This window comes from Mauremys reevesii, linkage group 4 (genome assembly GCF_016161935.1).
Source record: "Mauremys reevesii isolate NIE-2019 linkage group 4, ASM1616193v1, whole genome shotgun sequence".
Classification (NCBI taxonomy): Eukaryota; Metazoa; Chordata; order Testudines; family Geoemydidae; genus Mauremys; species Mauremys reevesii.
The window spans coordinates 82,166,835-82,180,978 of NC_052626.1; the positions used below are offsets into that span (position 1 = coordinate 82,166,835).

The following is a 14,144-nucleotide window of genomic DNA, read 5'->3' on the forward strand; positions in this document are numbered from 1 at the left end:
TTAGCTGTCAGTGTGGCCACACACCAGCACTGTCCCTACACAGCTGTACGACCAGCACTGTAACTCTCAGCGCTGCAACTCTCAAGTGTAGCCAAGCCCTCAATAGAGCTGCACTTGTGCAAAATGCAGTTGCAATCAGAATCCGGTTCTGTAGTTTTAAAGCTTCATTGTTTCTCACAAGGAGTTGTGTGTGTGTGTGTGTGTGAGAGAGAGAGAGAGAGAGCGAGCAAATTAATTGTCTGTTTTAAGTATTTGGCATTGGTTTTGCTATTTTTGTTTAAAATGTCTACACAACTTTGTATTAATTTTTTCTTTGGAATATCTGAGACTTCTTATTATAGAGAGGTAATTCATTTACTCTAAATGTTTGATAATAGTACTGTATTTCAGGGCCGCCCAGAGGATTCCGGGGGCCCGGGGTCTTCGGCGGTGGGGGGCCCTTCCGTTCCGGGACCCGCCGCCGAAGTGCCCCGAAGACCCGCGGTGGGAGCCCCCCGCCACCGAATTACCGCCGAAGCGGGACCCGCTGCCGAAGTGCGGCGGGGGGGGTCCCCGCCGCGGGTCTTCGGGGCACTTCGGCGGCGGCTCCTGGAACGGAAGGGGCCCCCCACCGCCGAAGACCGGGCTGCACTTCGGCAGCGGGTCCTGCTTCCCCCCCCGCCCCGGCCCCAGCCTCTTACCCCCCGCTCCCTCCTCACCCGGAGTCTCAGCGCCTCGCCGGAACAGCGGCAGCGTGTGGCCGGCGGGGCCTGAGCTCCGTCCCGCTCAGAGCCGCGTGGGGAGGGGGCGAGGCTGGGAGCTCCACGCCGAGCGGAGGGAGCAGAGCTCAGCCCGGTGCTCCCAGCCCTGCCCCCTCACCGCGGGGCTCAGGGGCTCCGCCAGAGACACGGCGCTTGATGCGCTGAGGCTCCAGGAGAGGGGCGGAGGTGGGAGCCTCCGCTGTTCTCTTGGGGGCCCCTGCGGAGCCCGGGGCAAATTGCCCCCTTTGCCCCCCCCCTCTGGGCGGCCCTGCTGTATTTACACTGTTGTTCTGCAGTCCTCTGTCACAATCCTTGCTAAGAGATAAGAGTAATTTCAAGATGATCACCTATGCAAAGTAAATCTTTTCCTCCTGTTAGAAGAAGGTCATTCACTCCCCATTGTCATTTTCTTCCAGTGTGAAAATCAGCAGAGTGTTTCAAAAGGTACCCCAATTGTGTATATTAGCTTTGGGATATGCGAGTATTCATTATATGCTCACACCATGAAATTCATATTACTTGACCCAGATTCCAAATCTCTGGAGTTAACCGTTAAATAAAGTATTGTGCTCTTCAAATTATTGTCCCCACGGGTGCGCTGTATAAGGTATCTGCATATACCAATGCACTTTCAAGTGGAGATTTTTGTCATTAGTGTCTGTGGGTCTGTGCCTGTGCCCTACACTTCGTGCTCTAGTACCAGGCTATATAGGGAGAGGCAGACTTACAGCCACTCCAGTTCCTTCTCAGCTGCCTACAGCTTGAGCTGGAGTGTCAGTGTCCTCTACATAGCTCATTCATCCCTTACCTTCTCTTGTTCGTATTTCTTTGTTATTGTAGTGTGCTTTGTTTAGTTTTAGCACACAGTTTGTCCTTTTGGGGGTGTCCCCCACCTTATTTTCAGTCAGGGCCTACTTTGGTCTCTGTCTGTGGACTTTCCTGGGTTATGCCAAAGATCCTGGGTTTTGCACCCAGCCAGACCTGCCACATGTCCTTCCCCTTCAGTGATAGGCATTCACCTGCCTTCTCTGCTTTGGAGAGTCTCACATCCCCTCTAAGTACAAGGTCTGATTTGCTTCGAAAGCAGATCCAGAAACCTGAGGGAGAACAGATTGAAACTGCTACTTATGGAGTGTTCCCTGAGATCGGCAGGGTCTGAGATCCCCACCAAACATTGGCATCAACAGCTCAGAACGCTCTGGTGACTGTGCCAGCCTTGGCTCTGGTAAGCAAGGAACATATGGAGAGCCTTTGGAGTTTTTGAAATCCTCTGATACGAAGAGGCCCTATTTCCTAGAGAGGGAGCCCAGAAGAGGGGAATGGTCACCCTTAAAGCCAGGGAACAAGGAGGATGCATATCTCAGTGTGGGTACTGCTGAGAGTCCTACCTCCTGTGGTATTGATACTTTGGTACCATCCAAAAAGACTTCCAGTTCAAAGAAGTCTACCAGCAAGCAACCCTGGGTGGCACCAGTGTTGTTGGTACTGGAATTGGATTCTTCAAAATGCATTGACTCATTGAAAAACAAGGACTTGAATCATCCTCTGTACTGACCTCATAGAATCACAGCAAGGAGTGCACAGATTGCTCATCACTACCACCCCCAGTATTGTTCAACATGTTTACTCCCAAGGAACAGTACCCAAAGTCACCAGCATCGTTCAGATTCCTCTCCCATGCAGATCTTCATATCCTGGAAAAATATGAATTCCCTCTGCTGAGTTTTCCTGTAGGTACCAACATTTGGTCTGGAGCCAGCCTAACCTCTGGTGCTACCACATCATCTCATGAAGACACAGACTCCAATATCAAAGTGGTTACCACTCTCTCCTTGGCCTCTGCTGCTAACATCTGTAGCTCCTTCACCTGACATAGGAAAGGATGTGTCCTCTGCATCCATCCAGGATTCCATCAACTTCCTATTCCAGCCTCCCTCCCTTGAGGTACATCCTGAGAATGAGACACCCCCCCCACCCCCCGCAGTAGACATCTGATTTGTCAGCCCTGGCAGGAGCACCCTGGGGTCTGACCCCTTTTGGTTATGCCCCATCACAGTGGGCTTTCTGGAATCCTTGGGTCCCCTATGGAAAACAGTTCTACATGGTATTGCTGTGTAAGAGGACCCTTCAATAGCCACTGATGGTTCATGACCCTCTTCCTCAGGAAGAACTTCCAGAAGAGCAAGAGCTAGGTGTAGAGGAGTCACTACCATCCAATAAATCCTCCTACTCACCAGACGAGGCACATATGTGCCTCTTACCATCCTGCACAGATGACTTCAAGGCTATTCAGAATTGCAGAGGCCTTGCAGATTCCGTTGGAGGAAATACAAGAACCTCAACACTCCTTGCTGGACATCCTCCAGATCACTTCTCAAGTCACGATTGCATTATCAATGACGCCTTATTGTTATTAGCCTACATGGTGTGACAAACACCAGTGACCATCCCACCCACTTCCAAATGGGCTAACCTTAACTCTTTGGTCATTAATTCTGTCAACAAAAGAAATGGACAGTATTGGTTTAGATCAAGCCTCTTCAACAAGGAGCTTAGGTGCCTGGACTGTCTCAGTTGTAAGAGTTATTCTTCAGCCACTCTACAATTCCCAGTTATTAACTATCAGGCTTTGATGGCAAAATATGACTTTGCAAATTACTTGAAATTCTCTCATTTTATTGATTATTTGTCTCAAGACTAGAGGGAGACATTTCAAGCTCTCAACACAGAAGGCCAGATGATCACTTAGATTTTCTTTCAGGCTTCACTTGAAGCAGAGGACACAGCTTTGAGTTCTGTGGCAATTGCTGTAGTCATGTGCTGTGTTGTGTCATGACTGCAATGCTCTGGCCTGCCTAGAGAAGTACAGAATACCATGGAGGATCTTCCATTTGAAAGGTTAAGCTCTTCAGTGTTGTCATGGAGTGATCCCTCTGCTCTCTCAAAGACAGGACAATTTAGCAATCTCTTGGCATCTATATACCTGCAACAAAGAGAAAATACAGTCAGTCACAAACCGCTCAACAGTCTCCCTCTGTCCACTACCAAACCTCCATGAGACAGACTGAACCACCCAGAAACAGATCATATTTCCTAAGAAGGAGTCATCCTCCACAGTGACATCAGTCAATGGATTCTTCTAAGTGACCATTTTTGATGCATTGGTTGAGGGTCGCACCAACCTGGATCCTTTGCTGCACCAATCCATTCTTCATCAACATTATGCAGTCTGCCTCTCCCATTTTTTCCTTCCTGGGAGCTCATCACCTCTGATAGATGAAACCTAGATGTAGTTTCAATTCCATCCAGTTCAGCTCCATCCATCCCTCTTACTCCCCTTCCACACTCCTCTTCTGGGACCCTTCTCACAAGGGTCTCTTACAGCAGGAGTTGTATTCTCTCCTGTACTTCATTGGAAAAGAGTTCTACTTTATGGTTCCCAAGAGAAAAGGAGCATGGAGACTGACTCTGGATCTCAGGATTTTAAACATCTTTGTCCTCAATCAGTGGTTCAGCATGATAACCTTGGCAGTGATAATTCCATTTTGGGATCTAGGGGACTGGTTCATTGCCCTTGACCTCCAGGATGCATACTTTCATATATCTATACAGCCTTTCCACAGATAACTCCCATGAGTCATCATTGGCAAAGACTGCAGTCAGTACCATGTCCTGACCTTTGCCCTTTCAACTGGCCTGAGGATCTTGACAAAAGTCCTATCGGCCATTGCAGTCCATCTTCATCAGATGGGAATAATTGTCTTCCTCTGTCTCAGCAACTGGATCTTGCTCCTTTCTCAAGGTATAGCTCACAACCAACAAGGCCCTATCCTTGTTCCATACTCTGGGCATCCAACTCAGCATGGAACAATCTGCTTTCATACCTATACAATGAATAAAATCTGTTGGAGCCACCCTGGACACCACACTTGCCAGAGAGTACTCGCCTATGGACTGGTTTTCTATGATGTCCATCTTCATTTGCACACTACAGCAGAGCCTTCAAACCACAGCAAGGATATGACTTCAACTCCTGGGCCACATGGCAGCCTGTACATTCATAACACCCCTTGCAGGGCTATGCTCTCAGTGTCTCCAAGCATGATGCAGACCTATCTACATCCCAACCAAGCGCAAACTGTTCAAACCAGTGGCAATACCTTGGAGAGTTCTTGAGTCCCTTGACTGGAGGAAGGATCCTCAAAAGGCCTGTGTGGGAGTTCTGTGTTTGCATTGTAGGGATATTAAAGAAGGTACTAACAGTGATTCCCCCAAGTGACAGAGACCCCCCCGCCGCCCCAGTTTCACCAAGTACAAAAATCTTTTAGTTCTTCTGTTAAAACTTGTAAGCTCCTGTCTGCAGAAAACATTGATTGTATCTGTCCTGTGAAAGATACTCTATTACTATGTAAAACTTACAAACAAGTTAATTGACTTTGTTCTTGAAGTGAACACTGTGAGCCTTAAGCTGTAATTGATACAATGTAAACAAACACTATAAGCCGTTAAGTGGCTTTCACTTCATTGTAACAGCAAGGGCTCCTAGGCCCACACCCCGAAAGTGGTGGAGACAGTAAATTAAAATATGGTTAAGATATGGAATGTATGTTGATGACTGCTTGATGTACATTAATGGTTAGGGAGGTGTCAGCCTAGAAAGGGAGTATCCATCGGCCGAAGAATGTGTCAAGTGGACCACCAGACAGCCCCCGGAGGGTAAACTGGGATCCACCCCAACACCTGGAAGAATGAGAAACACAAACTTTGGACAGTGTGGAGCCACCAGGAATGTGCCATCTGCTGATTGAGTCAGCAACAGCAGGATGAAACAGCTCCCATAGACTAACATAGGAATTAATTCCTATAAGAATGAACTCCAAAGACTGAGGACTTTGAGTCTCGGGTTCTGCTGCCAACCTCCAGGAGCATCAGGTGCATCTGACACAGACTCGGCTCCATCGTCATGACAAAGATACCTGGCCAGTAACTTGGCATGATCAACTTCTAGGCTGGTAACTATAACACCTATACAGAACCTGAATGAATGATTGTGTGAATGAATATATATATATATATATGTGTGTGTATGTGTGTGCGCGTGTATAAGGAATAAGTAGTGATAGGAATAAGTAGTTAAACAACATTGTTTACTTTTATCTTTTGCTTTATTATTATATTTACAATAAATGTGGCACCTTTGCCTTATCCCTCTTAATAAGATCCTGCTGGTTTTTATTATATTGGTATAACAGCATCTCTTCCCCCCCCCCAAATTGAGCAACCATTTCTAAGAATTTTCAGGTCAAGGCAAATGGACCCTCAGCACTGTTGTTCCTCTATATCAGCATTCTGGATCTCAGAGTACTTGGGTATGCATGCTGTCATTTCCTACCCAGCATCAGAGGTCACCTGGTCAAAGTAATGCTGGACAACAGCGCTGCAGTACATTATATAAAACACCAAGGAGAGCAAGATCTCAGTCCTTATGCACAGAGTCCATAACACTATGGAATTGGTGCATATCTCACATCATAGAAATCTCAAAGGTTCACCTACTGTGGTTACAGAACACTGCAGCTGACTCCCTGAGCAGAGTTTTCCGTGAAGACCACAGAACAACACAGTATTTCAGGAAATTTGTCTCAGCAGAGGCTCCTCAAAGATAGATCTCTTTTTGTGATACTGTTCAACAGGAAGTGCCGGCACTTCTGCTTGAGGGGAGGGCATACTTCCAAGTAACTGGGAGATGCCATTGCTCCTTAAGTTCCTCAACAATCTGAAATGAGAGATGGGTGTCCATCTTAGAACACTATCATGGCCACCTAGGTCTGGCCAACACAGTTCCTGCGATGGGCTCTTTGCCTTCCTCTGACAGCAGAGCTCCTGACCCAGGAATCCGGCACCAAGACTCACCCCAACATCTTGTCTCTCCACCTAAAGGGCTGGCTCCTTGACGATACTCTGACATAGAAGGAGATTGGTGTCTAGAGGTCCAATAATGCCAATGGAAAGCTGAAAACCTGCCACAAGGAAAACTCACCTAGAGAAGTGGAATAGTTTCTGAGGCTGATTTGTCCAATGATCCATAATCTCCTCTTGGGTCTCTTCTCACGCGCATTTTCAATTACATGCTAAATTTAAAAATCATGGCTCTGTCACTGACCTCAGTTAAGGTTCACTTAGCTGCCATTACAGTGTTCCACTGTCCGACTGAGGGTGAGTTGTCACTCACCCTACTGCTGCAAGATTCGTTCTGTTCAACCTGTTTCCACATGTCAAAGAACCTACTCCACTTGGGGGCCTCAGCTTGGTTCTCAGTGCCTTGAGGAACCTTTTGGGGACCTGTTAATTTCTTCATTTGTGCTTCAAGACCTCATTCCTCATAACCATCACTTCAGCCAGATGGAGAGAACTAGGAGTGCTAATGGCTGGTCCACCATACATGGTGTTCTATTGTGATAAGGTTACTTTACATCCCCATTCTTGCTTCCTACCTAAGGACTTATCAGATTTCCAAATCAGTCAGGACATTCAACTGCCAATTGTTTACCCCAAACGTCTCAAAGAGGAAACCAGTCTCTTCTACATTGATAGGACTAAGCCCTTTAGGGCTTCTCCCAGACTGTAATTCTTTTACGGAAAGAATGAAAAGGCATCCATAGTTTTATCCAAGGATGTACCTATCTTGGACATTGGCAAGGCTGTACTGAATTAATCTCCTCAACACCCTCATCTGTATTTGAGGTACTGCTTGGAAATCTCCTAACGTGGAGCACCAGTAACTCAAAGAAGGAGAGTTTATTTTCCTTGTACAGTATCAGAGGGGTAGCCATGTTAGTCTGGATCTGTAAAAAGCGATAGAGTCCTGTGGCACCTTATAGACTAACAGAGGTATTGGAGCATGCACTTTCATGGGTGAATACCCACTTCATCAGATGCATGCTTGTATAGTAACTAGCATTCTTTGAGGGGTGTTGTCCCTAAGGGTGCTCCACTGCCCGCTCTCCTTCCCCTTTGCTTTGGGATCTTTGACTCTGAACTTTAAGGTTCAGAAGAAACTGAAGTAGCAGCAAGTTTGCCCTTCCCTATATACCCTTGTACCGGAGCACAAGGAGGTGTAGGGCACAGGTATGGGCCTGTGGACATGCTGACAAAAATCTCCAATCAAGAGACCATCCTGATGTGGTGCATCCATAGGGACTATACTTAAATAACTCATTACTGTATAATATAAATACTCTCTCCTTTTTCCTTAGGAAGTATAACATTTATGAGTAATTAAAAAAAATAAATTTTGAGACCCAGTTTACCAAGAATCTGAGCCTGTTATTAGTTCAGCATCTTCAGTTCTCATTATTTCCAGTTTCTGAGATTTATGATTTTATAACATCTGTATTACAGAAATACAGTAGTATATTTAAAGGATTATGGTGTGGCCTTGGGAGTCATATGTGCACCTTGAGCTCTGTCTCAACAGTGGCTCCCTACTCCCATACCCAGTAGTAATACTTGAGAATCACCCATGCTGGGGATTCTGTGCAGGTGTTTTGAGAAGCAGAATTTGGCTTATTGTGCTGTGTTCATTTTCATTGGTGTGCCATTGTCTAAATAATCTTAGAATTTAAGTTTATTCCAGAGGAAAAGCAGTGAAAAAGCTAATGTTCCATTTGTCTTTCTCTTACAGTTTTAAGCATTGGTGAAGGTGGATTCTGGGAAGGCAGCACTCGAGGACTTGTTGGATGGTTTCCTGCAGACTGTGTTGAGGAAGTGCAGTGTAAACCAAATGAAAGCAAACCAGGTAAGCAAATACAATTCAGCAATAATTTGCACAGTAACAAATGAAACGTGTCTAGTTGAGCACTGAGATGGCCTAAATTAGAATATATTACATGGCCTTATTGTACAACACTGGAAATTGAAGAATTAAACAAGGCTGAGGACTGGATTGAAAAAAAAAATAAAGATCAGTGAAGATGAATTTATTGATCAAACTTTCCTGGTCTTTGTCTAAGCCAAACAATCTTTTTCAGAAAGCACTCTCTGGTAAAGTACTGTTATAGCTGCCTGGTAGGAAATGATTATAGACATTTTTTAAGGGGGCACTATGTTGTAGTTTTATATTCTAATAATGTCTGAAAAGTATCTTGCTGGTTGATTAAGCACTTGAAGGAAATTTGACTGTTGGTGTCCCAAATTGGGATAGTGACAAAATATGTGTTAAATTGCCATTTATTATAATAATAAATCTTCTCACTACTTTGAGCCTTTAATACATTTTTGAGGATGTAGCTATAATTAAGGGTCTAAAGATCTTCTTCATAAACCCTAGTTTGCAAAGAGTTAGTGATAGAACTAAAAAAATCAAGGGATAAGTTTAGGATTTGACTGGAACCACTTTTAAAAAAAATTAGAAAGTGGGGAGTGAGTGCTGTATTTTTTTAAATAATACAGTAATCTTAAAAAAATATTAGTAGTTTGCAGGTTTCAAATGCTGGTTAATGTTTTTGAAAATTAAAACTGGTATTATTCTATGCAATTATGTTTGGCAAGAAACAATGAACAAATTTAGGTGCAGATTCTGCAATGAGCTTTGCCTGGGCAGACCTGTGGCCATGGTAATCTCAGTGCAGGATCAGAACCTTAATCCTTCCGTTACTGTGTTCAGCTGCAGCTTTTGTGGCTTCTAAGGGATACTCCATGTACGAAGCACAAAGGCCACTTAAACGTGTTGCTGTACTGCTATTAAGTGTGGTACAGAGAACTGAGTTCTCCATTACTATGTGGTTGTGCCATAAATAAAGCAAAGACAATTTTATTTAACCACAGTTTATGGTTCCAGGTATTATAGCATTCATGAATCAAAAATAAATTGGCTACAATGTTTATTTAAAGAATAATGCCCCTAATGCATCATAGCTACTTTCCCTATTTTTAAGGGAATATGGACATGCTCATATATTCAGATTGAAAGGTCACTGTGAACTATAACAACTTCCAGCATATATTAGTGATCTAATATGTATGGACTGGATACAATGGAATGGTCTAAATGAGCTATTAAGGTGTGTTAGATCATTGATCTGTGAATTAAGAACTTCTTGAGGATGTAAAGACATTACAATATAATTTTTGTACTGGCATTCATACAAAAAGTATCAGTATTTCACAGATGATTATAGTCTGCCCATGCATAATTTGTGTTCAAGTATGACCTTTGTGTAGACAGGATAGGCTTGAGAAGGAAACACTGATCCAGACTGTTGAAGAATTAATGAAAGCTGAAAACTGGGTCTTGTAGGATTTGATTATTTTACTATGTAAAGGAATGAGGGTTCAGGGATAGGAGTTAGGGTACATCTACACAGCTGGCGACAGTGAAGCTCCCAGTCTGGGGCGATAGAGGTGGGCAAGCAGGCTTGCACTAGCACTCTAAAAATAGCTGTGTAGACCAGTGGTTCCCAAACTTCCACCGCTTGTGCAGGGAAAGCCTCTGGCGGGCCGGGCCGGTTTGTGTACCTACCACGATCTGCAGGTTCACCTGATCGCGGCTCCCAGTGGCCGCTGTTCGCTGCTCCAGGCCAATGGGAGCTGCTGGAAGCGGCGCGGGATGAGGGACATACTGGCTGCGGCAGGTACACAAACCGTCCCGGCCTGCCAAGGGCTTTCCCTGCACAGGCGGTGGAACAAGTTTGGGAACCACTGGTGTAGATAGCACTTTGAATGGGCTCTGAAGCCCACCCTCCTCCGATGGCTTCAGTGTGAATACTTAAATATTCATTCAGACGGAGAGTGAGTGTGAGTGGGAATGACCTCAAAGCACAGTGGCTTGCAGGTTATAGTTCCTGCTCCAATTAATATTTAAACATTTTATGCAAAATGGAACAGATTGAACAGGAAAGATTGATTCCGGAATACCCTATTGCCGTCACTGGGGAGATAGGTAATCTGGGTTCTAATCCTTGCACCAAATCAGGCAGAGTTGGGATTTGAACCTGGGTGTCTCACATCTGGGACTACTCTAGCCATTGAGCTATAAGTAAGGTTAAGATTTTGTATGGGTTATTTTTTTAGTAAAAATAACTGACAGGTTGTGGGCAATAAACAAAAATTCACAGAAGCCCACAACCTGTCTGTGACTTTTACTAAAAATAATGTGTGTGTGGGGGGGGGGATGGGGAGAGAGAACTGAAGCCCAAGACCCATGGGTAGGGTTGGGGGGTGGGAGAATGAGAGCCCATGCCCCACTGTGGAGGATGGGAGGTCTCCAGCACCTGTGGCTGCCATAGCCTGGGACCCCAGGGCCATTGGTGTCCAGTGGCTCGGGGCCCCAGCTGGCTGATATCTCTGGTCCTGCCACCCCAGGGCTGAAGCTGCCACACAGGTCTCTGAAAGTCACAGAATCTGTGACTTCCATGACAAAATCTTATCCTTAGCTATAGGGCATAAGGGCAGTGGTAGTACCATCACCACCACTTCTCTTGAGAAAGGATTGACCTGATTTAGGCATCTAACTCCAAGAGAGGATTCATAGCTGTGAATCCCGAGCAAAGATAGCTGCCTCTCTCCAGCTCAGATTTAGAGTGCCCAACTCCCTTTGAGAGACAACCCCTTGTAATGATTCACAGGTCTCAAACCCAAGCTCACAGGATTTATGTGAGAGGCCACATTCTAATCCTCCATCTGTCAGCCAGCTGGCAACTGCTGACCTAGGACCCAGTGTGAGAGTCCATCTCTGAGGTCCAATTGGTGGAGTTCCAGAGTGGGTGATTAGCCCACTTGGCCCTACTTATGCCAGCAGCAGGAACAGGAAGCTGTTCAAACAACTGGGTTCCACTCTGCCCTGGCTGTTTAAAGGACATTAGCTAAGAAGTGTCACAAACCTGCACAAGTTGTGAGAACTCACACCATAGACTGTGCAAAGTAGCAGAAATTTCATGCCAGGTCTTTAGAGAGAAAAAAAGATTCTCACAGTGTCCCAAATTGCACTGCAGAATTCAGCACTCTTTTTTTTATCCAACAGCACAGTAACTGATTTTGTTCATAGCATTTTCTATAAATGGGATCTCAGAACATTTCTTCAAGTAACCTGCCTTCTCCATTAAGTTTAGATAATAATGTTTAATAATAGCTTGTCACTGGCATGCCACAAATGAGCGAAAGAGAGCTTATTTGTGGAAAAACAAACTGCAATTAAACATTACATTCTCAATAAAATGGTATGGGCAGACTATCCTTGCCATGCTGATATAAAATCTCCCTCCTACAGACATGTTCACACCTTGGGCAGCCATATCACTATTGAGACCCTTCCATAGGAGTGGACTAGGCATTGTGAAACCACCAGTGCTGCCTGTGACTTTTTTTTTCCTTCCTCTCATGTGCCACAGCTGGAGGTCTGCCCCAATACAAGAACTGTCCTCAATGACTCTAGCCCAGATTAACACAATCTGAGGCTCTATGCACACCATGACATGGCTTTTCCCAGTTGCTCCCTCCCTGCGCTATGGTTCTGGCGAGGGTCCCCAGAACAGTGGGTTTTGAAATTTATGCCCTATTGAGATGCATGAGGCAGTTCACCCCTCATAGAGCTATCGGTTCAGACTATCTGCACACTTAGGCAGATGTCACTGCATTGGTTACACTTGAGTCATGTTTTTAAACTTTTCTTCACTATCATGGGACCTGGAAAATGTTTTTAAAATGAAAATTCAGATTTGTCCTTCATCTCATGACTCCTGGACCTAAGCCTTATACACAGGTTATAGTTGTGTATAATGGCCCTGCAGGGACTTCAGTTGAAGCTGCAATTTTGAGCACCTCTGAAGAATCAGATTTCACTGTGGGTGTGTCATGTTTGGCACCCAAAATAGTGGATGCTTTTTAAAATTTGGCTTAAGTGACTTGCTGAAGGATGTAGGGGAGGCAATGTTGGATCTAGGATTAGAAATGAGGAATTTCTGGCAAGCAGTCTTGTGCCCAGAACCACTTTTTTGAATAAGGTCAGTTGGGAGTTCATTTCTCAATGAAGGAAGCTTGAACAATAAAAGTAAGATCCTTCTATTCCTGTAGCAATTGTTGACCAAGCAGACACTCAGCTTGATTGCATTTCTGTGGTTGCATAACTAGTGATGGCACATTTGATCAATTCCAAACATTCAGAGAATGTTCTAGGCGTCAATGGGCTGAACCCAATTAATTCTGTTATAAACTGGAAATGGGGAGAGACAGAGCCCCTTGTCTCTGGTTAGCAGACACAGCAGGAGCTTCAACCATCTCTGTAATTGTCTAAAGATCAAACAAATGATTGATGTGAGCCCTTAACATCTTCCATCATAAAAACACCCCACAGCTCAGCTCTGCCCTTAATCCCAATATGATATAAAATGTTGACACGCTAAAGATTTATCTCGTATACTCCATATCCATGGCCACATGAAGTCATGGGACCTCCTCATCAACCTTCTCCTGGTATTGGCCATGTATCAATCAAGGAGGAAGGGGTTAGATGCGGGGGATGGGGGGTGGAGGTGTCATGCAACTTGGACTGTGGGGCTCAATTTTGTGCACTTGTCCATTCACGTGTCCAGGCAGAGTTCCTCGGGTGCCATCCACTAGCTCTCTGGGCTCTTTCTAGGAGTGGGTACTGTCCCCAGTGGGTCTGTTTGGTTTCCCCCTCTGGTACCCTGAGTGTAAATCTATGACCCTCACTCCCATCCCTATTATTCATTTGTTGTCCCTGGAATCAGCTGATCCCTGGGGGGTTTTTTGTTTTTTGTTTTTCTTTCTTTTTTTCTGGTCCTTCCCCTCTGAATGGTGGGGTGGGGAAGGTATTTTAGTTTACTAGATAGATCCCCTTTGTGCATCCATCATGTACATGAGGACCAAATAGGCTTAGATGGAAAGCAAAGAAATAATGAGGGGGAAAGGGGAAACTGGGGGCACACAGTGCTTCTGGAATGAGGGGCGGCACACAACCTCGGGCGGGGGCGGGAGGGAGGAGGAGGAATTGGGAGAGCACCCAAGGGGGGGAATCAGAGCCCCTGGCATGGGAGGAAGGGAACACACTGAGCTCCTTGCATGGCATGGAGGTCGAATGGGAGTCCTGGTATGGGGATAGGAGGAGATAGGGGACACCAAGAGCCCCTGTCATGAGGGAACGGGGCTCTTGAAAGTCCTGAAAACAATTTTATCTGTATATAAAGGTCTGTTCTACAAAAGGATATTAAATAGTACCAGAAGCAAAATGTGCACTTGCAATATTATATGTGGATGTCAAAGCACTATACACAGTAATCTCATGCAAGGATACTGTACACCAGTCTTGTGACTTGAAAAAAAGCTTAGGAATATGATTTAAACCACATTTACATAAGCTATTGGTGTTAACTTAGAGCTGTCCTACAT

The 14,144-nt window shown here is 45.1% G+C and overlaps 1 protein-coding gene across 6 annotated transcripts in view; it reads left to right on the forward strand.

Annotated features, from left to right (window-relative positions):
• SHANK2 (SH3 and multiple ankyrin repeat domains 2) overlaps nucleotides 1-14,144 on the forward strand; it is a 675,150-nt gene that overhangs the window by 322,407 nt on the left and 338,599 nt on the right. For all 6 annotated transcript variants that reach the window (XM_039536948.1, XM_039536949.1, XM_039536950.1 and 3 more), the window contains one exon: nucleotides 8,425-8,538. In XM_039536948.1, coding sequence (XP_039392882.1) covers nucleotides 8,425-8,538 — 114 coding nt within the window. The remainder of the gene's footprint in view (nucleotides 1-8,424; nucleotides 8,539-14,144) is intronic.